We start from the raw sequence: 26,135 nt of genomic DNA on the forward strand, positions 1-26,135 counted from the left end.
GCCAAGTAACCAAAAGAAGGAACTACTGAGCCATGGAACGACACAGACGAACCTAAACTAATCACACTAAAGGAAAGAAAACCTCGCGGCAGCTCAGCGGCGACCTAGGGACAGGAGGGTGACAAAGGGGCGGGAGAAACCTCTGTGGTGACGGACATGCTGTGGCGGTTTCACAGGTGCACAGGTACGTGAAAACTGACTGAACCGCCACTTTAAATACACCCAGTTTGTAGTGCATCGATTTTACGTCAATAAAGCTGTTAAAATCAAACCCTGCCATCTGGACGTGCCGCGCTGAAATATTAAGACATCCCAAACTAAAACTTTCCATGTGTCCTTCTGTTACTTCTATTCCCCGCCTCTCTGGGGATGCAAAAGCAACCGACCTCTTCTCCCCGCCGCCCAGGCCTCCCAGACTGCTGCTCACTTACTCCACATTCCAAAGCTCTGCTCTGGCTCAGACGCTCGACACCCTAAACCTGCACGGTTACGACAGCGTTCCTCCTGGTCCCTCTCAGGTCCCCGAGCCCCTCTCCACCGCTACCCTGCACGTTCCTTCTGAACAGTGACATTCCCTTAACACGTTCTGAATCACGTTCCATCCTAACCAGGGACACACGACGACTTCCTGTTTTCTGTGCATCGATCTCTTCAATCTTTTGGCCCTCTATAATCTAAGATCCCTCTCTCTGGTCCCAAATATATGTTAGCAGGCCAGTGTCCAGCACTTGTCAATGCTCATTTCCACTTCCAGTCTTTGCTCACGATGGTCTTCAGCCCCTTTCTTCTCACCCTCTTCCCCAAACAATCCACCAAACTTCAGGTCCTGGTGACATCTCCCTCCAGACGACTCTCAGATGCCCCACTTCCCTTTCCCTCCCTGTCTGAGCTTCTATCACGTAAGTGCTGTATAACTCAGCACTCAGTCTTACTCTGAAATTATTTCAGAGTGTCCAAGTTCTCTCCCCAAACAGAAGGCAAGCGCCTGCAGACTGAGCACGCAGAGGTACGTGTGTGCACCTGTGTGTGTGTGTGTGTGTACATATATGGAAGGACAGTCCTACACTCATGTGAGCATACACGCCTGGGAAAGCTGAGAGCACAGGCTGGGGTTAGCTCTTACCTTTGAATCCACGGTACTTCTTTTAGACTTTGCACTTTCTAAAAGAAGAATCATTTAAAAGATATTATTGCATGATTCAGCTCCTATGTATACTACGGTATCACTTTATGAGAGTCTAACTCATTTAACATCAAATAATTCAAACAAATAAACAAAACGGTGAGGCCACATGCCACCTTAACAAACTTGCTAACTCCTCAGCACCCCAAACATTCTTGAGCTGTAGAAGCCGCAGATTGGACATGTTCTATTATGAACACAATTTAATAAACAGCAACACTCAGCATCAACCAAGGAAATCGTCTCTAAATAACCTAGCGCATGTTACTGCCAAAGATGCCACATGCAATGACTTTCTTTTTTTCTAAGTAATGACACTTGAAACTAGATCACTGTTTAAAATATGTATGTATGAGATTTGTCTACATATCTAGAAAAATAGCAATATCATTAGCATAAAGCATACTCTTTTCCTCACGGCAAGGAGTGTAAAGACGGCTAATGATTTCTTTCAATGAAAAGAGAGGGCCTCAGTATCTTATTTTTACTTCAGTCGTTCTTTCTGAGGAAGAGACTCTCAAACCATGTAGGAGGGGAGAGAGTTTCAGAATAAAAAGAAGGAAGAAAATGTTCTGCCTCGGGAATGGTCATGTGAGCCCAAGGAACCTAGACAAGGAGATGGTGTACATACATGAAACGACACCATGACACACGTGGAACACTATCTCTGCACGTCTTTTAGTGTGTATTAGAACTCTGACAAACTGAGAAAATAACACACAAATTATACTATATAGATACTATATATTATACATACATAACTAGTAAAGTTATCTTTAAAGAACTCATATAAATTATTAGATAAACCTGATGGTCAATAAAAGAGGTGACAAATCTAAACTGGTGAATCAACACAGGCAGAAAAATGCAATCTCAGTAATAAAAGTGACTTCAAAACCAAGGACACCCCTCTGCCTTCCACTTCAGGATTTAAAAAACAAACACAACCGAAAACCCAATGCTGGCTAGGACTTGGTGATGTGGGTGCTATGATTATATATTTCCCAAAAGGAGTACAAATTCTCACGTGGAAAGGAACGAAAATATGTACCAACATTCCCAAAAGTATTCATATCCTTTGAGCCAGTAATTCCAGTTCCTGGAACTCAGCCTAAAAAAAAGTTCTACGTATAAAAAAAAAAATCTACAAATAAAGATGCCTGATGCAACAATGCTTTACAATAGCATCAAAATGGAACTATGTCTCTTTAAGGGAAAATGCCAAGCAAATTACAGTATCCATTTAATGGGGCATCTGATAAATATTAAAAAATCTTAAAGCTGAGTGAACAGGGATGCTTATAAAATTATAAGATGACTACGAATTTTTAAAATCAAATGTTCTAGACTTAGGAAACAAGTTTAGAAGGAAATAGAAATTACTGATTATTCTAACATGGAGAATAAGGAGAAATGACTACTCTTTCCCCATCTTTCCTGCATTTTTCTTTGTTACGCATTTTTATATCATCTCAAAAATAAAATAATGCTAAATAAAATCATGTTTGTTTTTAAGTAGGAACAAAAATGGATCTATGAAGCAAGGCAGTGAAGGAAAGGCTAGTGTCTACCTTACAGTTACCTTGTTCTTTCGGAGCCTGGCTGCCTGCTGAGACAGGGTTAACACCAGGCTCCTGGCTCTGATCAACAACCTTCTCATCCTTGGTAAAGATGATCTTCGGTAACTGGGTACCAGCTTCTGGTGGAGATCTTATTTTCACTCTACATTCAAGTAAGACAGAAGAAAAAGAGTTCAAAGTAATGTTTACAGCCAGTCGGTATTTTCAGTTAGGTGTTGTTTCCAGCTCTAAGCCCATCATCTCATGCAGTCCATGATGAACTATGATGCAGATTCTATTATCTGCATTTTACAGATACTGAAATGGAAGCTAAAAGATTAAAGAATTTGCCCAAGAGTAGTAAGCTAGTCAGCGGCTGGGGTTCAGTTCAGTTCAGTTCAGTCGCTCAGTCGTGTCCGACTCTTTGCGACCCCATGAATCACAGCACGCCAGGCCTCCCTGTCCCTCACCAACTCCCAGAGTACACTCAAACTCATGTCCACAGAGTCGGTGATACCATCCAGCCATCTCATTCTCGGTCGTCCCCTTCTCCTCCCGCCCCCAACCTTTCCCAGCATCAGAGTCTTTTCCAGTGAGTCAACTCGCCACATGAGGTGGCCAAAGTATTGCAGTTTCAGCTTCAGCATCAGTCCCTCCAATGAACACCCAGGATCGATCTCCTTTAGAATGGACTGGTTGGATCTCCTTGCATTATAAGGGACTCTCAAGAGTCTTCTCCAACACCACAGTTCAAAAGCATCGATTCTTCGGCGATCAGCTTTCTTCACAGTCCAACTCTCACATCCATACATGACCACGGGAAAAACCATTGCCTTGACTAGACGGACCTTGGTTGGCAAAGTAATGTCTCTGCTTTTTAATATACTATCAAGGTTGGGGTAGCCTCACTCTAAAGTTTGAGTCCGTAGCGACCATTTGATTCCGAGGAATATATTTCTTCCTCAGTATGTGTAATGTGTTCAACAAATTGATGATGATCAAGTTCAATGAACAGGGATGCTTATAAAATTATAAAAGGACTATGGATTTTTAAAATCAAATGTTCTAGACTTAGGAAACAAGTTTAGAAGGAAATAGAAATGACTGATTATTCTAACATGGAGAATTAGGAGAAATGACTATTCTTTCCCCATCTTCCCTGCATTTCATGTACAAGGGAAAAGAAACAAGAGGTTAAAAAAAACCCAGTAAGGTGTTAAAATGAGGCCTCGGGGAGCAGGTGAGGGGCAGTAAAAACGATCAGCAGCCCATCTAAGATGCATTTCCTCCCTTCTCCCTGCTGCCCAGACCCAATTTTGTGAGACCCATCCCGCCTGAGGAGAGGCCCACAAGTTTCGATGTTAAGAGTAGACATGTGCCCTCAGCTGGCACGATCTCATGCATCAAGGGGAGCACATCCAGCACGGGATAGGCAGAAACCTCCGTCTCTCCCCCTTAGCCCTTAGCTGGCTGCGCACAACGCAATCACTCACGGAACACACGCCATGCTAGTGCATGCTACTCTGCCTCGGTATAGCACGCTCTGTCTGCCCGGAATGCTCTTCCCTTTCTCAATTCTCCGCAAAGTCTCCTCACGAGAAAGCTGGCTGTGCCAACACTTCTCTGAAGCCTTCCCTTCCTGCCCATGAGCCACCGTCCCTCTGCCCTACTGCTCCTCTGGTTTGCTGCCATCACTGGTACTGCCGTTCTGTCTCATCTAGAAGCTCCTCCAGGACTGCACCTCCACCTTCTTCATCTTGTTTGTAATCTCCAGCACTCAGCAAAGTATCTGGCACGTGGCAGACGATACGCATCTTAGCTTACTACCAAACTCCCCCCAACTTTACTCGAGGGTTGAACTGAAGGATTATTAGCATTACTTACTCACTTCTGGAGATGTCTAGGATTAAAAGGGTGACAGAGGCAGACTGTTTCTTTAAAATACAGTAATTCACATCTTCATCCTGAGAAAGGAAGACCCAATTATACATCATGTTATTCAGTCACAGTAGAACAAGAACAAAGAGTTTTCATGAACAAAGCAAGTAAGTGGCCCAGCCCACATTCAAAAAACACAACTGTGGATGCTCAGAGACACTTGGAAGTTAAAGCTGCCACCTCAAGAAACAGCACTGACAGGAGCAGGGTGTTTCCACCCAGGGTCTTGGATTCAAGTGTAGGGAGCGCTCAGGTCACACACTTGATGCTCACCAGATAAGAAGAAAATCCATCATTCTTTGTTCGGTCTAGGCTGAATCCAATCTAAGAGGAGGTGAAAACGATAGACGTGAATTACCACTGATGCCCTGACGTCCATACCTTTCTTAGCCCAAGAGCAGAAAAGGTGATTATTTTGGCTTGGCCCTCCTCTCGGTTTTCTTACCACGTATTTTGTAAGAAGCATCATCAATTGTCACTGAAATTATTCAAGAATTGCAACTTCAGTGTTAAAAAATAAAACTACTGATGCCTGCTGACAAGTTTAATTTTCTCCGTATTCTAATACTTCGTATTTTAAAAAGGGGGGATGCTCTTACCTAAGCAACAGAAAAGGGTTTACCCCTGCTCCTGGAAAGGCACTTACAGTTGAGTCCTTGTCTGTGGCTCCTTTAGGCTCATTCACTGAAAGGCTACTGACATTCACCTTCATGTACCCATTCTTGAAGAATCCAAAGGTGTTCAGATGAACCTTATGCCGCACGTCATCCTGAAAAGATGAGCAGTGGAAGAATTAGTAATCCAGAGAAATTGATTAGTAAACCTATTCGTTACTGCGGTACCTAGTTCCCTGCCAGCTAACCAATGTTTCCATATATTCAGTAACATAGACAGCTGTGGGACCTGATCTTGCTCCAAAAGCTGAAGAAAATGCCTCAGAAATTCATACGATACCAACAATTTTGCAGAGGGAAGCACACAATAGATTTGATTCAGTCCAGAGTATTTGGAAGGGTCCCGGGGGCAGACTCAATGGCCTGCTGGAATATAAATTCCAGGAAAGGAGGAACAATGTTTTAGTGATCCTCCTATCCTTCCTTCAAGTACAAGGCCTGGCATCCAGTAAGCACTCAAAACAGGGAGGGGGGTGGGGAGGGAGAAGTGGCCAAAGCTGCTCCAAGAATACACTTGGCTCCTCCCCCAGGAGGACAAGGGACACCTGCCCATTACTTGAAACTGTCTCAGTTTTGACTCCAATCTCAGCTCAGTCCACAAACTGTAAGGCCAACAGAACAATGGGATCAGTGAATACTCCCAAAGCTGAGTTTCCACAAAGGCACTTCAGGCCATGTAAAGTCATGAGTTTCATATTGGGAATTATCTGCCCAAATGTTCACAGTTATCACATAGATCCTAAATACAAAGCACTAGGCTAAGTATTTTTCTAAAACTTGGATTTGGTTCTTCCCCAAATCCGCATCATTATTTGTTTTTCGTCTGCATTTTAAACTTCCATTCATCGTTTCTTTCGCTTTGTTGTTCAGTCACTCAGTCATGTCCGACTCTTTGCAGCCCCATGGACTGCAGCACACCAGGCTTCCCTGTCCTTCACCATCTACCAGAGATACCTCAAACTCATGCCCATTGCGCCGATGATGCCATCCAACCATCTCATCTTCCATCATCCCCTTCTCCTCCTGCCTTCAATCTTTCCCAGCATCAGGGTCTTTTCAAATGCGTTGGCTCTTTGCATCAAGTTGCCAAAGTACTGGAGCTTCAGCATCAGCCCCTCCAATGAATATTCAGGACTGATTTTCTTTAGGCTTCACTGGTTCGATCTCCTTGCTATCCAAGGAACCACACCTCAAAAGCAACAGTTCTTCGGTGTTCTGCCTTCCTCATGGTCTAACTCTCACGTCCATACACAGCTATAGGAAAAATCACAGCTTTGACTGTACAGACCTTTGTTGGCAAAGCGATGTCTCTGTTTTTTAAATACACTGTCTAGGTTTGTCATAGCTTTGCTTCCAAGCAGCAAATGTCTTTTAATTTCATGGTGGCAGTCACCGTCCACAGTGATTTTGGAGCCCAGGAAAATAAAATCTGTCACTGTTTCCACTTTTCCCCATCTGCTTGCCATGAAGTGATGTGACCAGAAGCCACAATCTTAGTTTACTGAATGTTGAGTTTTAAGCCAGCTTTTTCACTCTCCTCTTTCACCCTCATCAGGAGGCTCTTTAGTTCCTCTTTGCTTTCCGCCATTAGAGTGGTATCATCTGCATATCTGAGGTTGCAGATATTTCTCCCAGCAATCTTGATTCCAACTTAAGAGGCATCCAGTCCAGCATTTCGCATGATATACTCTGTATAGAGGTTAAATAAGCAGAGTGACAATATACAGCCTTGATGTACTCCTTTCCTAATTTTGAACCAGTCAGTTGTTCCATGTAAGGTTCTGTTGCTTCTTGTTCTGCTTCTTGTCCTGCCTACAGGTTTCTCAGGACAAAGGTAAAGTGGTCTGGTGTTCCTATTTCTGGAAGAGTTTTCCAGTTTACTGTGATCCACACAAAGGCTTTAGTGTAGTCAGTGAAGCAGATTTCTTTTGGAATTCCCTTGCTTTCTCTATGATCCAAAGAACACTGGCAATTTGATCTCTGGTTCCTCTGCGTTTTCTAAATCCAGCCTGTACATCTGGAATTTCTCGGTTTATGAACTGCCGAAGCCTAGCTTGAAGGATTTTGAGCATTACCTTGCTAACATGGGAAATAAATTAGTACATGGTCTTTGTTAGGAATTTGTATTTTCTAATTTCCTAACAAAGACCATGTACTAATTTATAATTACTAAAAGATAGTTATTTTCAACAATTATTATTTGCCAGCAATATATTAATTGCAGGACCCTCATCTAACCTAATTTCCAACACTCCCTTTTAAGTGATCATGTTTCCACATCAAATAAGATATGTAAGGAAGGGACTCTGTAAACTGTATTTCACTATACAAATAGAAGACACAAAATTTCAGATTAATAGGAGCCAAGAAAGTCAAACACACTAATTACTCATTCAACTTAGATTTAATTCAAATGTAAATAAACCAGTATTTACAAAATGCCACTAATAACTAACGCCCAAGAAGTGATAAAAGATTCACTCTCAAAAATAAAAAAAGTTTCCCAACATCCAGTCCTTACTGTCCAGGAATAAGGAAACCTCTTCTTCCACCACAGGGAAGCCAGAAATCTCCCCAAGGACAATCAATGGTCAGTGAGACAAGAGAGCCCTTTCCCCCAGGAGGCTCAAAATCCCCTTCGCTGTAGAAAAGTAAAAGGAGTAACAACAAATATCCATCTACCCACTGCTCACAATTATGACGTATCTACATCGAAGCTGCTTCAGAGCCATCAGAACAGAGAGAGGGCAAGGAGCAGTAAGAGGAAGAGAATAAATCCTATTCCCCATGACCACCCCTTCCCAAGCTCATGACATATCCAAAACTATAAACATCAATACAGTATCATGATGTTTTTAAAATTTGGATAAACAGTGTCACAATGTATGTGTACATTTGGCAACCTGCATTTTTCAGACAACACTGCATTCTCTGAGGCCATATCTGTGTTGACACATTGAATATGCTCTGGTTCCTCACTTTATATGTTTGTGTTCCATCGCAGGTACATCATGGTACATCTATTTCCCCAAAGCATCACCTGGGCATTCAGGTAAATCCCAATCATTCCTGGGCATTCAGGTAATTTGCAATCATTTGCTATGACAACACTGTTACAAGAATTCCTTGTACATATCTTTTTTTTCTTTAAACTCTCTGCCATTTTAAAGATGAATTTATTTATTTATTTTGGGCTTTGGCTGTGCTGGGTCTTCACTGCTGCACACAGGCTTTCTCGAGCTGCGGTGCACAGGCTTCTGACTGTGGTGGCTTCTCTTGTTGCGGAGCCTGGGTTCTAGGGCATGCGGCAAGTGGGCTCAGCAGTTGTGGTTCTCGCACTCTAGAATGCAGACTCACCAGCGCTGATGCACAGGTTCAGCTGCTCCATGGCATGTGGGACTTTCCCCGATCAGGGATCCAACTGATGTCCCTTGTATTGCAAGGTGGATTCTCAACCACTGGACCACCAGGGAAGCCCCCCTTGCACATACTTTATGTATTATCTGGGTGGGAATTAAGGGTATATACATCTAGATGGAAAATCCTAGGGTGTGTACATTTTCAATTTTACTAGAAACTGCCAAATGAATTCCCAAAGTAGGAGAAAGTTTCCTTACATCCTTATTGAACCTTGATGTCATTAGACATTTCCTTTTTCCCAGTTTGGGAGAAAATCAATGCTGATGTTGATTCAATTTGCATTTCCTGGTACTTCATGAGTTTGAGCACCTCATCTAGGTTTATTAGCCATTTGAGTTTTTCTTTTGTAAAATGCTTTTTTAAAATATCATATGTCGGACTTCCCCAGCAGTCCAGTGGTTAAGACTCTGCACTTCCAATGCAGGTTCCAACCCTGGTTGGGAAAGTAAGATCCCACATGCCAGACAGTGTGGCCTAAAAGGTAAACATTTAGAAAACAAAATAAATAAACCTCATATGTCCATTTTCCTTTTGAATTTTTTTTCTTAAGTTCCTTATATATTCTGGGTACTAATTTTGACTTTAATGCTGCAAGTATCTTTTCCTGTTTTTTTTTTTTAAACTGTAGTATCTTTTGTTATACAAGTCTTTTTATATTTTGAAGGAGAAAATCTGTTGATCCTTATTCCTGACAATTTTCCTCTTCAAAAAAGTCTATCAGGGGGGTGGGGGAGGGAGGTACTGAAAGTTTGGAATTAATAGATGCAAACTATTACATAGCATAGGATGGATAAACAACAAGCACCTACTGTATAACACAAGGAACTGTAGTCAATATCCTGCAATAAACCATAATGATAAAGAACACGGAAAAGAAAATACATATGTATAACTGAGCCCCTTTGCTGTTCGGCAGAAGTTAACACAACACTGTAAATCAACTATATTTCAATAAAATTTTTAAAAAAATCAATGTTTATTCCTGATAACAATTTTAAAAGCCTTTTAAAAAATGTCCTTCTCTATTCCAAAGTCTAAAACATTTGTGATAGAGAAAGTCGCTCAGTTGTATCCGACTCTTTGCGACCCATGTACATGGAATTCTCCAGGCCAGAATACTGGAGTGGGTGGGTAGCTTCTCCCTTCTCCAGGGGATCTTCCCAACCCAGGGATTGAACCCAGGTCTCCTGCATTGCAGGTGGATTCTTCACCAGCTAAGCCACAAGGGAAGCCCAAGAATACTGGAGTGGGTGGCCTATCCCTTCTCCAGAGGATCTTCCCGACCCAGGAATTGAACCGGGGTCTCCTGCACTGCAGGAGAATTCTTTACCAACTGAGCTATCAGGGAAGCCCCAAAATATTCATGATACGTTATTCTAAAAGTTTAAGAGTTCTGTTTTCACATTTAGTCTTTCACCTGGAATATATTTCGTTTGTAGGATAAGCATCTATTCCCACCCCCTCCTCCCATGGAGAGCCAGCGAGCTGTCCTAAGACCACTTCAGAATGCCCTGTCCTAACTTTCACTGCCCTACGGTGCCCCCTCTACGGCACATCAAGCTTTCACTAGGATGAGTCTCACCCATGCTTCCCATTCTGCCCCATCGATCTGCCTGATCCCCACTACAGAGTCATGTGTCCTTATGGTACAAAACGGACCAGGATAGGACCTCGCTCCTTCTCCTGTTTTGATGTGTGCTGGGTATTATAAGACTTTTAGTGACTGGGAGAGAAAACCAAGGGGGCTTCTGGGGTATTAGTAAAGTCCTTCTTCTTGACCTGGGTACTGGTTACCTGGGTACATTCAGACATTAAAAAAATTCACCAAACTGCACACGTATGAACTAAGAAACTAAAGAAAGGCAGGGCAGTGACAGCAGAGAGGAGGCTGGCACACAAAAAGACTGGCAGTCGAAGGACTGAGAGTTCCCCCTAAGGGGAACAGGGTGCCACCAACGGGCTTAAAAGGGGAGTGCCATGATTGGCTTTGGCTTTTAGGAAGGCTACAAAACAAAATAGGAACTAAGATAATGCTAGGAAAACGGGTGTGAGGAGACCTCTCTGGTCCAAGGATGGCCTAGACCTAATAGTCACAGTGGCAATGACAGCAGCGAATGGATTGGACAGCTTTGTATTTAGAACACAAATCTATGAAACTTGGTGATGAGAAGATAAGAATAAAAGATTTCTGACTTAAGAAAATGAGCAGCTGATGGTCCCAGTTACTAAGAAAAGAAAAACTGGAGAAAGAGTACGTACAGATTAGGGGTGAAGGGTGAGGATGTTTCTAACATACAGAGATGAATATGAGCCACTTAAGTGGAACTGGGGGCTAGGAAACTGGATACACTTGTCCAGAGCTCAGAAGAAAGGGTAGATCTGGAGACGAAACTAAAAAAAAAAAAAATTCCCATAACCCTTATAGACAACTACTACATTTTTCTCCTTTTCCCCCTTATTTTAGAAAGTTGTTTTAAACTTTTCACTAAACATTGGAATACAAAAAATGGTTTATGTTCCTCAATAACTTCACATTTAAAACTGCTTTCAAACATAAAGCAAGTGGTGCAATGATACGTCAATTTAGTTTTTCTCACAAACTGAATTTTAGAAAACAGAGTAACATTTAACTGAGCTAGCTTATGGTCACCTACCTGGCCACTTCTTTATTTTAAACAGCCCCTCAACCGGCGGGCCACTGACTATACTGGCCCACAAATGTACTACATGTGGCCAACACAGTGCCTTGCTTTTGTTTTAAATATGAGTTTGAGCTCACTAGTTTGGCTTGAAAGCCTGGATTTCTAGTTTTTCTTAAACACACAAACACACAGAATCCAGCAAATCTCGGCCACACAGGACGGAAGCATAGATAAACATACTAAACTACACTACGAGGAAATAATCAGCAAAATTCAGTACAGGGGAGCTGGAAGGAGTGACAGCCCCCTAGATCAAGACAGACTTAAGAGGCGTATTAACGAATCAATTTAGATTCTGATTTTTAAAAAGTTTAAATCCATTTATGACCAATGGAAAATTTGAACCTGATTTGGTATTTCATGATATTAAACATTATCTTTTTTTCTGTTAAAATGACATTGTTGTTCAGTCACTCAGTTCAGTTCAGTCGCTCAGTAGTGTCCGACTCTTTGCGACCCCATGAATCACAGCACGCCAGGCCTCCCTGTCCATCACCAACTCCCAGAGTTCACTCAAACTCATGTCCATCAAGTCGGTGATGCCATCCAGCCATCTCATTCTCTATCATCCCCTTCTCCTCCTGCCCCCAATCCCTCCCAGCATCAGAGTCTTTTCTAGTGAGTCAACTCGATGCATGAGGTGGCCAAAGTATTGGAGTTTCAGCTTTAGCATCAGTCCTTCCAATTAACAACCAGGACTGATCTCCTTTAGAATGGACAGGTTGGATCTCCTTGCAGTCCAAGGGACTCTCAAGAGTCTTCTCCAGCACCACAGTTCAACAGCATCAATTCTTCGGCGATCAGCTTTCTTCACAGTCCAACTCTCACATCCATACATGACCACGGGAAAAACCATAGCCTTGACTAGATGGAACTTTGTTGGCAAAGTAATGTCTCTGCTTTTTAATATGCTATCTAGGTTGGTCATAACTTTCCTTCCAAGGAGTAAGCATCTTTTAATTTCATGGCTGCAATCAGTATCCGCAGTGATTTTGGAGCCCAAAAAAATAAAGTCTGACACTGTTTCCACTGTTTCTCCATCTATTTCCCACGAAGTGACGGTACCAGATGCCATGATCTTTGTTTTCTGAATGTTGAGCTTCAAGCCAGCCTTTTCACTCTTCTCTTTCACTTTCATCAAGAGGCTTTTTAGTTCCTTTCCACTTTCTGCCATAAGGGTGGTGTCATCTGCATATTTGAGGTCACTGATATTTCTCCTGGCAATCTTGATTCCAGCCTGTGCTTCTTCCAGCCCAGCGTTCCTCATGATGTACTCTGCATATAAGTTAAATAAGCCGGGTGACAATATATAGCCTTGACGTACTCCTTTGCCTATTTGGAACCAGTCTGTTGTTCCATATCCAGTTGTTGCTTCCTGATCTGCATACAGGTTTCTAAAGAGGCAGGTCAAGTGGTCTGGTATTCCCATCTCTTTCAGAATTTTCCACAGTTTATTGTGATCCACACAGTCAAAGGCTTTGGCATAGTCAATGAAGCAGAAATAGATGTTTTTCTGGAACTCTCTTGCTTTCTCCATGATCCAGCAGATGTTGGCAATTTGATCTCTGATGCTTCTGCCTTTTCTAAAACCTGCTTGAACATCTGGAAGTTCACGGTTCACATATTGCTGAAGCCTGGCTTGGAGAATTTTATTCTTTGAGATCCCATGGACTGCAGCACACCAGGCTTCCCTGTCCTTCAATGAAAGACAGGGCTTGCTCAAACTTGTGTCCGTTGAGTCGGTGATATCATCCAACCATCTCATCCTCTGTCATCCCCTTGTCCTCCTGCCTTCAGTCTTTCCTAGTATCAGCATCTTCTCCAGTAAGTTAGTTCTTCTCATCAAGTGGCCAAAGTGGAGCTTCAGCCTCAGCATCAGTCCCTCCAAAGAATATTCAGGATTGATTTCCTTAGGATTGACTGGTTTGATCTCCCTGCAGTTCAAGGGACTCTCAAGAGTCTTCTGAAACACCACAGTTCAAAAGCATCAATTCTTCAGTGCTCAGCCTTTTTATGACCTAACTCTCACATCCATACATGACTACTGGAAAAACCATAGCTTTGACTAGACGAACCTTTGTTGGCAAAGTAATGTCTCTGCTTTTTAATATGCTGTCTAGGTTGGTCATAGCTTTTCTTCCAAGGAGCAAGTGTCTTTTAATTTCATGGCTGCAGTCACCATATGCAGTGATTTTGGAGCCCAAGAAAAAAATCTGTCTCTGTTTCCATTTTTTCCACAACTATTTGCTACGAAGTGATGGGACCGAGGGCTATGATCTTAGTTTTTGAATGCTGAGTTTTAAGCCAGCTTTTTCACACTCCTCTTTCACCTTCATCAAGAGGTTCTTTAGTTCCTCTTTGCTTTCGGCCATAACGGTATCATCTGATACTGCAGTTATGTTTTTAAGAGTCCCTATTTCTTATAGGTACATACTGAAACGTATACTGAAACATTTATGGATTTTAAGGATCAAACAATATGATGACTTTGATTCACTCGAAAATAATATGAGAAGGACAAATCTTGGCACAATATGTAGAAAGCAGAACCCTCACAAATTGCTGGTAGGACTGCAGAATGGTACAGTTGCTTTAGAAAGTACTTTGGCAGTTTCTTAAAAAGTTAAATACAGATCTACCACGAAAAAGAAAAGTGAAAGTGTTAGCCGCTCAGTTATGTCTGACTCTTTTGTGACCCCGTGGATTGTAGCACACCAGGCTCCTCTGTCCATGGGATTTTCCAGGCAAGAACACTGAAGCGGGTAGCCATTCCCTTCTCCAGGGGATCTTCCCAACCCAAGGATCAAACTCGAATCTCCCGCATTACAGGCAGATTCTTTACCTTCTGAGCCACCAGAGAAGACCAAAGAATACTGGAATAGGTTGCCATTTCTTACTCCAGGGGATCTTCCCAACCCAGGGATGGAATCCATGTCTCTTGTGTCTCCTGCATTGGCAGGTAGATTCTTTACCATCTGAGCCACCTGAGAAGCTATCTACCATATGACCCAACAACCTAGCTATCAACCCCCCAAAATGAAAACATATGTTTCCCAAAGACTCGCATGGGAATGTTTGCAGCAATATTACTCACAACAGCCAAAAATGGAAACTGAACCGTCCAAATGTCACTGGTAAATGGCTGAGCATAGGTGATATATTCATACAATGAAAAAGTATTTGGCCATTAAAAGGAATGAATTACTAATACACAGTACAACATGGATGAACCTCAATAACATGAGTAAAAGAAGCCAGACAAAAAGGACCATATACTGTGTGATTCCATTTATATGAAACATCCAGAAAGGGCAAATCTATAGAGACAGAAAGTAGATTAGTGGTTGTCTGGGGCTGGAGGTCAGACTAGGAATTAACTGGAAACCAACAAAAGGGATCTTGGAAATGTTCTATGGCTGGATTGTGGTGATAGTTGCATAACTCAGTAAATTTACCAACAATCACTGAATTGTACATTTATAATGCATGAATTTTAATGTATATAAACTATGCCTCAAGAGTTTCCAAAAGTTAAGGAATCTAAAAAACAAAAGACAAGGAATTTGAGAAGACTAGAAGAGTAATGGAAAATGTAACATGGAATGAGAAAACTGAACAATGAATGAAAGGGGGACTTCTCTGGTGACCTGGTGGTTGAAACTCTGCTGTGTAGTGCAGGGGATGTCAGTTTGATCATGGCTGGGGAACTGAGACCCCACTTGCTTCAACTAAGACCAGAGGCAGCCACATAAGTAAACACATTAAACAGAAAAAAAGATTTGTTTTCTAGTTAAAAAATAAAGAATGCAAGTAAGAAGGGATACATGTGGGGATAGGGCAGAATTAGCCATTGGTTAATGATTACAGCTACATGGTAATTCACTACACTATTCTGTCTATTTTGGTGTATGGTTGAAATTCTATCTCTCAATCTCAAGCAAAATAAGCCAATCTAATGTTGCTGCTCTGACAGGCTCCCTTCAGGCGACTCCACTCTTGTGGACAAAATGTCAGACTGTTCAAGAGAAGACAAACAAGTACAGTATTGATTATAGAATGGGCACCAAGTATTTGAGAAAACAAAGATGAAAAACATTAAGCAATGTAGCACAATATGGAGAAATCAATCACCAGAATTACACCAACTCAGGTTGCTTCTCCCATTGAGGGCAGTATACTTTTCCTTCTATATCAACATTGTCAATATTTACCTAATGATGCTGGCTATCTGACATTTTAATTCTAGACATGCCCAAAGCCAAGAGACATGGTTCAGTGTGTCCATGGTTCAGTATTAGTTTTGTTCTCCAATTTATAAGCTACAAAAACTCAGTTACATGACTTCACCTAAGACTCAAGATTCTAAACTATAAAGTGAAAGAATTTTAGGAGTTCGTCACTTGGAGTCACAGACCTAGGGACTAAGGCCTATGGATAAGCTTTGGCAGGATTACAAAGTCCTATAAATTCCAAGAAGTTTTGCCTACATTTCTACCTACATTTTCTGGAAAGAGATTCAATATCTTTCAGCATATTCTCAAAAGGAGCCAAGACTCACTTCTCTCCCTGCAGTTGACAACCATTTAAATCACGATAATTTTTATTTACAAATAACAGTATGGGTCTAGTCAGGTTTTTTTAATCCAGATTCTGTATTCTTTAAACTACAGTCACAAAAAACATTGTTTTGTTAATGTACTGGGATTTAATAAGACAAACTTTCTCACTGCTGAAACCTCACTCTCGTAAGAATACCTTACAGAATGAAAATAATGTACAAGGTTTTGGGTCACAGCGATTTATTTTTCCTGGTCTCATATATTAACCAGCTAAATTGCCTGGAGGCATGTTTTGAGTTAAAAAGCAGGATACAAAGGGTTCATTCTAGGCCTATCGTAAATTTCTTCCCTAGACAGACAATGACAGAAGCAAGGGATAAAAAGGGTCTCTAATCAAAAACATATTTTCATTGATGGGCTTAAATTTCCGGTAACGGATTTCAAGCGAGATTTGAAATTCCTCCTGGAGATGCTCGCTTTGCTCAGGCCAGAGACCGCTAAGCCCACCAGGGAAACTGAGGCAAAGGTTCCGCGCACCTTCCAACCGCCAGGCACCAGGGGGATGGACGAAAGGAGACGGCGGACGAGCGAAGTCACGGGTAGAAATTGGAGATGAAAGGGAGGAGGAAGATCAAGTTGCTCTAGGCAAGGAAGACAGGGAAGCCAACAGGACTGCAAGCACGGCCTCCTGAGAGTCCTTCGGGGTTAAGCCGCAGTTCAGCCCCTTCCCCTCCCTTGGTTCGAATCTTCCTACCCTTTCCAGACCGACCGAGGACTCCCGCGATTCCCACAGTTCCCTACAGATCCCTCTGGGAGGGAGGCCGAGACTGGGAATAGAGGCGGGAACCCAATCGGTCACAGACAACCCCCCCACCCCCACTTCCCCTGGGACAAAAGTTGCCCCTCAGCATCAGGGAGCGGCCTCGGCCTCTGTCCCCCGCCCTAGTCTTGCAGGGCCCTGGTCGCCCTTACCTTGAGCGCCAGGTGGTGGACGCGGGCCAGGCCGGGCTCGGCCAGCAGCTGCAGCAGCCCCAACAGCGGGAACAGCCGGAGGCCGGCGGCTAGCGGAGGACTGCGGGAGCCCGAGGGGCCGTGGGGCGCCGGGGCGGCCATGTTAGTTCCAGCATCACCAGCTGCTTCCTCTCCCGCCCACTTCCGGGGTTAAAGGGCGGCGGCTGCCGGAAGCGCGTGAAAGGGGGCTCTCTGCGGCCAGCGGCGGGGAGACTGTGCCCTTTTTCCTGGAGCTTGCGGTCCCGGGACGGGGGCGGGTACACTTCGGGGCCGTCCAGCTGGCCTCTGCTGTGAGGACTTTTCGGTTTAGCTAGAAGAGGTGCGCCCGCAGTGGGTAGCCTGTGGCGGTTGCCATGGTAACAGTCGCTGGGCTGGACCAACCCCGGCGTTGCCTCCGCCCCGCGGAGCTTTGAAAGCGACAGTGGGCCTGCACGACCGTCGGCCCACCGAGGGGCCTAGCGTTCCTGGGCGGGGAATGCCTCCTGGGTGCCTGGAGGTTGATGGGATCGATTTCCCCGAGCAGCCTTGACTCGGTAGAAAAACCAAGTTCGTGGCTTGTCATCAGTCCTTGGGTGGTTTTTGTTTTTGTTTTTTGAGGCACTTCACACAAATTTTTGATGAGGTGGTTTTAGTACCTTTATGAGGTACTTCTTCCCCAGTGGCTCAGCGGTAAAGAATCCGCCTTTGGTGCAGGAAACAGAGACTGATTCCATCCCTGGGTTGGGAAGATCCCCTGGAGGAGGAGATGGCAACTCACTCCAGTATTCTTGTCTGGGAAATCCTATGGACAGAAAGGAGCCTGTCCATGGGGTCGCAAAAGAATCGGACACAGCTGAGCGACTAAACAAGGACAACGTATCAGGCACTTCGTTAAGCCTTTTGGGTGCATTTTTGCATGTAATCCTTGGAACAGTCTGATGAGATAGGAGGTAGGTGTAAGTATTACCTCCCCCCTGCCCCCTTTACTGGTAAACAAACTGAAGCTCTGAGAGGTTGTCATTTGTTCAAGGTTGAAGTGGGAATCACGTGGAAAATGCTAAATACTGTTATATCCCTTCATGCTATTTCACCCAACCGCTCGAGTATGAATCTCTTAATCCTGTGTGGAAACTTTCCTTGCTTCTAATCTTTCGAATTTGTAGTTTGTTCCCTCCAAATCGCTATTTTTATCATGGAGTTATAAAAAAGATATGCTTATTTAAATTACCAATTAAAAACCAATAGCTAGGTTTATTTAGTTTTTAGATTTGTTTTGTTTTGTTTTGCTTTTTTTGGCTTGCCACTCAATGCATGCTGTTTGTGGGCAATCATTTAAACAAAAGAGAAGAAAATAAAAAGCACAAGGAATCCCCCAATACTGCATGATTATCAGTGTTTTATGACAGAATCAGATTCCTAATGTTTTTAACTGGGACTAGGAACTGAAGTTAGCATGATATATGTAAATGAAAATAAAGTGAATAAAGTGCTGCACTCAGGTTAAAAAAAAATCAGGAGGGAAAGTACAGAATGGAGGAGTGAGAGTCCCAGATCTTTTAGCTGTGCAATTGCAGTCAAAGTCATGAATCTATGAATTCTTGAAAGTGAAAGTGGGTCAGTCAGGTTGTCTGTGGAATTCTCCACGTCAAAATACTGGAGTGGGTAGCCTTTCCCTTCTCCAGGGGATCTTCCCAAGCCAGGTCTCCTGCATTACAGGCAGATTCTTTACCAGCTGAGCCACAAGGGACGTCCAAGAATACTGGAGTGGGTAGCCTATCCCTTCTCCAGAAGATCTACCCAACCCAAGAATCGAACTGGGGTGTCTGCATTGCTGGCAGGTCAAAAACTAGTACAGGTTCTGTCACACCCTCTGTAAGAACAAAAGTAGGGCACTGAGGTGTAGCCAGGAAGATAGAAAGGCAATGTTTACTAGTTGGTGGTTTAATTTCTTTCTCCAACCTAACATTTTTAGCCATGTATTATGAATATGTCGTCTTACTTCTTTGAACAAAATTCTCATCTGATCTTACTACACGATTTTACAGATGAAGACACTTAGGACAAGAAACTTTATTGTCTTGGAAATCCAAAAATGAGATAACAGTTAATCTATTTATTAAGCAGTTAAGTTTGCCAAATATTCTGCTAAGTACTTTATATGTTGTTGTTGTTCAGTCACTAGGTCATGTCCTACCCTTTGTGATCCCATGGACTGCAATCTCATATGAGGCTGGAAGGGTCCTTAGAAAATCAACAAATCCTTTCACCTTATTAACAGATGTGAAAACAAATCCAAGGAACTCAAAAATGATGTGCTCAGGATCACACAAGGACTTAGGTAATTTGGGGCAAGCATCCAGGACTGGACCTTATCTGCTTTAAAACTGGCTTTGTGCTTCTTGTACTATACCATACATGGCATTCTGATTATTAAAATTTTATTATTAATTCTTTTAAATTTTCAAAAAATAAAATCCCAGAATCTGAGTGGTCAGTATCTTATCAAGTGAAATTCAAGAGAAATGTTCAGAAAGCATTTTAAAAATCAGCAATATGAAAGAACATGGAAGAAATAAAAAATTGATACTTTCTTTTAGGTGAGAGGAAAAACCAAAGACAGTCAACTGATCTTTACTTCAGTATCAAACTACTTGTCAAAACAAACGGGGATTTTTAAGTGCAGTTTCCTTTTTTTATGGAGGCTTCCTAGGTGGCTCTGTGGTAAAGAATTCACCTGCCAGTGCAGGAGATGCCGATTTGATCCCTGGGTTGGGAAGATCCCCTGGAGGAGGAAATGGCAACCCACTCTAGTATTCTTGCCTGGAGAATCCCACGAACAGAGGACCCTGTCGGGCTACAGTTCATGAGGTTACAAAGAATCAGATACGACTAAGCACACACACACTTCATTTTTAAAGGCAATCTGCAATGTTTTGGAGCATTATTGTATACTTTTTAAAGTGAGGTACCATTTTTGAGAATCTCTGGTTTTAAATTTGAAAATAATAGGCTTCTAAAAACGGATTGATTGGGAACAATCCTAATTTTATATTAGAATAACTAGTTTATAAAATAGACCTTTGTTTTTTAGTCTCTGGAAAACAGTTTTACAAGGGCTCAAAGCTGGGTTTTTATACCTTCCTCCTTTTCACTTGGGAATTATTATGTGACTTTCACAGGGTACCAGTGGCATCTGTCCAGAAGTTTATGAGAAATAACTTCAGGTATTTGAGAACTATATTGTGCCAGTCATTAGTTTGGAACTGAGAGATCTGAGCAAACTCCAAGAGTTGGTGAAGGACAGGGAAGCCTGGCATGCTGAAGTCCATGGGGTCGAAGTCAGATGCAACTTAGCAACTGAACAACAAAAGAAAGGGAACACGAATTACAAAGACTTAAAATGAAGTATGCTTTTGAACTGTGGTGTTGGAGAAGACTCTTGAGAGTCCTTTGGACAGCAAGGAGATCCAACCAGTCCATCCTAAAGGATATCAGTCTTGAATATTCATTGGAAGGACTGATGCTGAAATTGAAACTCCAATACTTTGGCAACCTGATGCGAAGAACTGACTCATTTGAAAAGACCCTGATGCTGGGAAAGATTGAAGGTGGGAGCAGAAGGGGACGACAGAGGATGAGATGGTTGGATGGCATCACCAACTCAATGGACATGAGTTTGAGTAACCTCCGGGAGTTGGTGATGGACAGGGAGGCCTGGCGTGCTGCAGTCCATGGGGTTGCAATGAGTCGGACAAGACTGAGCAACTGGACTGAATTGAAAGTGAAGGGTTTTTTTGATAGTTACTTCTCAAATTCTGTGAAAATGCTATCTTGGCAATTTTACTTAGGCACATGATTTCAGAGTTTCAAGAGCAGATTATTTGCATAATCATGATACCGTAACTGGGAACAGACCTGTTGAGTAACAGAACAAGTTAGGTTTGCCTCTCCCTGGCAACATTTTCAAAGGGGCATTAAACTGTAAGGTACTGACTGAAAAAGCCTTGAGGGTCTGGAAAGACTATATCCTAAACCTGACTTTCAGCCTTACCCTCTTAGTCAAGTGGGTCTTATTTTTCTCTTTCCTCTAACGTTATAAGATCTACTAAAGTTTGCCACTAGTAGCAGAATTTGGAGTTTGAATCTAGTGTGATTAATAATGTTTGACATCAGTTTAGAAATTTCCAGAGATATTTAATGTAATTATGGGGTTAATATTCTCCAGTTAGGATTGTTGCTTGCCTTTCTTACCGAAAGAGATGACATTTCCGATCAAAATTCTGTATAAACACAGTACAGGGAACCAGAGGTCAAACTAGAGCTTGGCAATATATTCAGAAGTCAAATGTCACTTTCATTCTTTGACTTGAAATGTCATTTCTTGGGGCTTGGGGGATGCCCACAGACTCTCCTTGCAGAGTCATCGTCTTGGAAAAGCTAGCCCCTGACACATCTTGAATCCTGCAGGTTGGAGGAAAACTTCCAATTCACTTCTCCTCAGTTTGGTGGCACAGTGTGTAACTTGCTCAGCCACAGACAACTGGTTTTTCCTGATTTTATGCACATCTTTATAGACCTTCAGGGGAATTCCATTTTTGAGTACAAAAATTGGTTGCAGTCTTAAGATTCTACTCAAGACAGAGTTCTCCTTTTATCCCACTCCAACTTTTTCCACTCCACTGCTTCTTTGGGTCCTTAGTAAGTAGTTTGAATGCTAAACAAATGGAGAATTTAAGCTGGAAACTGATGGAAGCTATTTTAAAGGAAGAAAAAATCCTGAGAATTTCATTAAGAAGAATACTTCAGCGATAGACAACCAATCAATGGTAGTTCAGGCAATCTGTTTTGCCGCATCAGGAGCACTTAAAGAACTGCTTTCCTTGATGGAGGAAGTGAAAGTTCTCCAAAAAATAAGAGGAAAGAATAGGGAACCAATACTTGTGCCCCATGTGCTAAGCATTTTACATGTGTTCTTTCTTTTCATCTTTGCAGTAACTTTTGGAGCAAAGCATTATGTCCATTTTATGGAGGAGGAAACTGAGGCCTAGAGAAGGGAAATAATTCAAAGATCTAGAGTTTTCTGTGCGGGGCTATCCACTGTGTGCTCACTCTGTGCTCACTGCCAGCTCCCTTCTTTCAGCCTCACAACAACCTTGGAGGTCCGTGTTTTAAGTGAAGTTCTGAGAGTTTAAGTAACTTGTCTAAGGCCACATACCTAATAAGTACCGGAACACTAGGATCCCAATGAAACAATTACAAAACCACTTAGTGTATTAAGAAGCAGAGCGATCACTTTGCCGACTAAGGTCCATATAGTCAAAGCTATGATTTTTCCAGTAGTCATATACGGATGTGAAAGTTGGACCAGAAAGAAGGTTGAGCACCAAAGAATTGATGCTTTTGAACTGTCGTGCTAAAGATCTTGAGAGTCCTTTGGACAGCAAGGAGATCAAACCAGTCAATCCTAAAGGAAATCAACCCTGAACATTCATTGGAAGGACTGATGCTGAAGCTCCAATACTTTCCCAACTTATTGGAAAAGACTCTGATGCTGGGAAAGATTGAGGGAGGAGGAGGAAGGGGCAGCAGAGGATAATATGGCATCATTGACTCAACGGACATGAGTTTGATAATACTCTGGGAGATAGTCAAGGACAGGGAAGCCTGGCGTGCTGCAGTCCATGGGATCTCAAAGAGTTGGACATGACTTAGTAACTGAACAACAAGGAAGCCTTTTAAATAGATTGAAAGTGAAGTTGCTCAGTCATGTCTGACTCTTTGAGACCCCATGAACTGTAGCCTACCAGGCTCCTCAGTCCATGGAATTTTCCAAGCAAGAATACTGGAGTGGGTTGCCATTAGATAGTGATATCTCTACATCTAAGCCCCTGAATTAGACGTTTATACTAGTAAGACGCATTGGAGTTGTTGAAAGACTCTGTTAGAATTGTTTACCTCTAATTCCATGGCAACTATACAGGGTCTATATTTTCTAGATACCTTATTTCAGAGCTAATAACATCCATGTAATCAGATTATTCAGTGGAAATTTATGTAGTCACCTGCCAAGATCATAACTTTTAAATCAGTATTCTCCACATGTTCCTAAAAGGTGAAACAGGTGTATATAGCCCAAACCGATCCCCTAGGTAATTTAGGGTCCCTTGGAGAGCAAGGAGCTCCAACCAGTCCATGCTAAAGGAAATCAGTGCTGAATATTCATTGGAAGGACTGATGCTGAAGCTGAAACTCCAATACGTTGGCCACCTGATACAAAGACCTGACTCATTGGAAAAGACCCTGATGCTGGGAAAGATTGAAAGCAAGAGGAAAGGGGACGACAGAGGATGAGACGGTTAGGTGGCATCACCGACTCAATGGACATGAGTTTGAGTAAACTCTGGGAGTTGGTGATGGACAAGAAGCCTGGCGTGCTGCAGTCCATGGGGTTGCAAGGAGTTGGACACGACTGTGGGACTGAACTGAACTGAGGTCATTTCAGTATTTACATAGATGGGGTTTACAATTGTTTAGGCATTAAATCATGTCCAGCTCTCCTGCAGCCCCATGGACTGTAGCCCCCCAGGCTCCTCTGTCCATGGGATTTTCCAGGCAAGAATACTGGGATGGGTTGCCATTTCCTCCTCCAGGGGATCTTCCTGACTCAGGGATCAAACCCTGCATTGGCAGATGGATTCTTTACTACTGAGCCAGTGGGGAAGCCACAGGATTTACAATACCTCTTGTGAAAACTGATTCCTAAGTAGGTCAGTCACAGTGACTTGTTAATAGAAGTTCCCTTTTACTATAAGGGAAACTGAAATGGATTTAGTTCCTCCTAAAAAGTACTGGGCTGTATTTAATCTTTTTCTTTGCTAGCTTACTTATTTTTATGCTGAATCCTGTTTGTTTCCATTGCTTTAAAATCAGCAGTGACTTTTTCTTTTATTTCTTGGCGATTCTGATACCTTCAACCCTTTTTTTCAGTTACCACCAGACTTAATGAAGTTAAAGTTATTTGCAGTGTGGTCTAATTAAGCCAGTTCCATACAGTACTGTTGCTGTGGCTTTTAATGGGTTCCTATAACTGTTTCCTGCTTACTCATCTTAAAAGGTTTCCTTTTAATGTGGTCTCTCTCTCTCTGCTGTCTCGCTCTTTGTCCCCTCTTTCTCTTCTTTAGAGCTGCAAGTTGTTTTTCCTCCTGTTTAGCATCTTTTCACAAGTCACTGTTTTTGAGAAGTCTTCTAGAAGGCAGTCAAGATTAGATCACTGTATTTGAAAAAATAGTAAATCTTGGCAGGAAGAAATTGAGGTGATTTGTGAGACAGGGTCCTGTTAGATTACCTGCATTTCACTCAGCATTTCCAAATAGCAAACTAAACTGTGCAGTATTGATTGAGTTTCTGACCCCTCCAACTCACTCAAGCTGTTAATGAATGTACCTTGGGAGGTAAGTGACTGGCTGTTCTGATGGTTACAGGTCTAGCAGGGTTGGAGTACAGAGTTTCCAGACCCGGTAACTGAGAACAAAATATTTAAAACACATACTAAAAACAAACTGGTGGAAGGAACTCCTTACTGAAAAAAGACAGACCAACAGGTTTGACAGTTTAAATTTATTGTAATCCTGTCCAACAAAGGAAGTAGACTTGGTTTATCTGCAAAAGTAGAACACCACCCTTGCTCCACCCTCTCCTGGAGAAGAATGATAAGCTGGTTGAGGCTGGGTGTAGTGGGATTAGAGAGACAGGCAGCTGAAATACTTCTTAAATGGGGCCCATTTTAGGAGTTCAGGGATAGTCAGAAAAGTCACTAGGATTAGCTGAGGAAGAAAGAAAAGTTGGGGGAGAAAGGGCCTAGTGATTCAGAGGAAGGAATCGGAACCCAAACAGTTCACCAGTCCCAATCCTGGATTCGGGCTTCCCTGGTGGCTCAGACAGTGAAGAATCCGCCTGCAATGCAGAAGACCCCAATGGATCCCTGGGTGGGGAAGATCCCCCGGAGAAGGAAATGGCAACCCACTCCAGTATTCTTGCCTGGAGAATTTCACGGACAAAGGAACCTGGTGGGCCACAGTCCATGGGGTCCCAAAGAGTGGGACACGATTGAGCGACACACACACACATAATCCTGGAATGTTATTTGTGTATTCTCTGGGCGTGCAGGGGAAAAGGAGTCCGTATCTACTTAAAAATTAGTTCTCAGTTTACCAGCCACTGGCCGGGTAACAGGTGGTCGTCTCCTCTCGCTGAGCTAGAGAGTTACTGCCTCCCTTTGGCGGGAGGTGGGGGAGAAGGCTCTGAGCTTCTACAGAGGTAGAGGCCGTGTCCTAGGCCACCCAGCTATTGAGTGCGGGTGGCGGGACTGGAACCAGAAACGCGGATCTGTGGACCCAGCGCCTTTGCTTTTTTCACCCACTACGCGGCAACGTGATTTCAACGTCTGTGAGTTTCTTGGCCGAACAAGTCGGAAATCACCGGTTTCAGAGATTAGAAATCACCGGTTGTGCGCCCCTGGACTCCTTTCCCCAGCCTTTCCTTTCCTTTCTGCTAGGTCGCTCTCGGCCTCCGAGTCCTGTGTGCAGTACACAGACAGCACCGCACCTGGTCCCACGCCCACCCGCGCAAGGCTGCGAAAGCCCCCCGGGCCTCCAAGGCTTCCCGGGCGGTGGGGGATAAGACCCGCTCGAGCGAGCTCCGATGGCTGAGCAACGAAAAGCATGGTCCTTAAATTCAAAGCGGCGCTTGGCGCAGGGGAGCAACCTCAGGCCTCGGCAGAGCCCCCGTAATAACCGGGGCCGGCTCCGTTCGGAGGCGAGTGGTTTGTCCCTAAGAGCAAAGAGTGTGGCTGCTAATAAGTAATAATAATAATAAGATCGGCAGCGGGGAGGCCGGCGGCTCCAAGTCCCACCAGGGCCCCCGGCTTTCTGCAAGTCCTTCCGGACCCCCGGGCCAAGCGGGCGGGGGGCGGGGGGGCGGAGGGCGCCCGGGGGGAGGTTGGGCCGGGGGCGGGGCGCGCGCGTGCGCGAGCTGTCAGGCCGGCCCCGCCCCCGGCGCGCCGCCCCGCCCCGCCCCGCCCCGCCCCGCCCCCGCCCCTCTCTCTCGGGTGT

General features: G+C 43.4%; 1 protein-coding gene across 7 annotated transcripts in view; it reads right to left on the bottom strand.

Moving 5' to 3' along the window:
* GPR107 (G protein-coupled receptor 107) overlaps positions 1-17,192 on the bottom strand; it is a 67,397-nt gene extending 50,205 nt beyond the window's left edge. For all 7 annotated transcript variants that reach the window (XM_088841094.1, XM_088841092.1, XM_088841093.1 and 4 more), the window contains exons 1-6: positions 17,008-17,192; positions 5,327-5,449; positions 4,954-5,004; positions 4,627-4,706; positions 2,766-2,905; positions 1,124-1,161 (exon numbers count right to left, since the gene is read on the bottom strand). In XM_088841094.1, coding sequence (XP_088697220.1) covers positions 1,124-1,161; positions 2,766-2,905; positions 4,627-4,706; positions 4,954-5,004; positions 5,327-5,449; positions 17,008-17,148 — 573 coding nt within the window. In that variant the 5' untranslated portion in view covers positions 17,149-17,192. The remainder of the gene's footprint in view (positions 1-1,123; positions 1,162-2,765; positions 2,906-4,626; positions 4,707-4,953; positions 5,005-5,326; positions 5,450-17,007) is intronic.
* Positions 17,193-26,135: the final 8,943 nt, after the last annotated feature.

This window comes from Moschus berezovskii, chromosome 11 (genome assembly GCF_049115385.1).
Source record: "Moschus berezovskii isolate FMDL1 chromosome 11, NW_MosBer_1.0, whole genome shotgun sequence".
Classification (NCBI taxonomy): Eukaryota; Metazoa; Chordata; class Mammalia; order Artiodactyla; family Moschidae; genus Moschus; species Moschus berezovskii.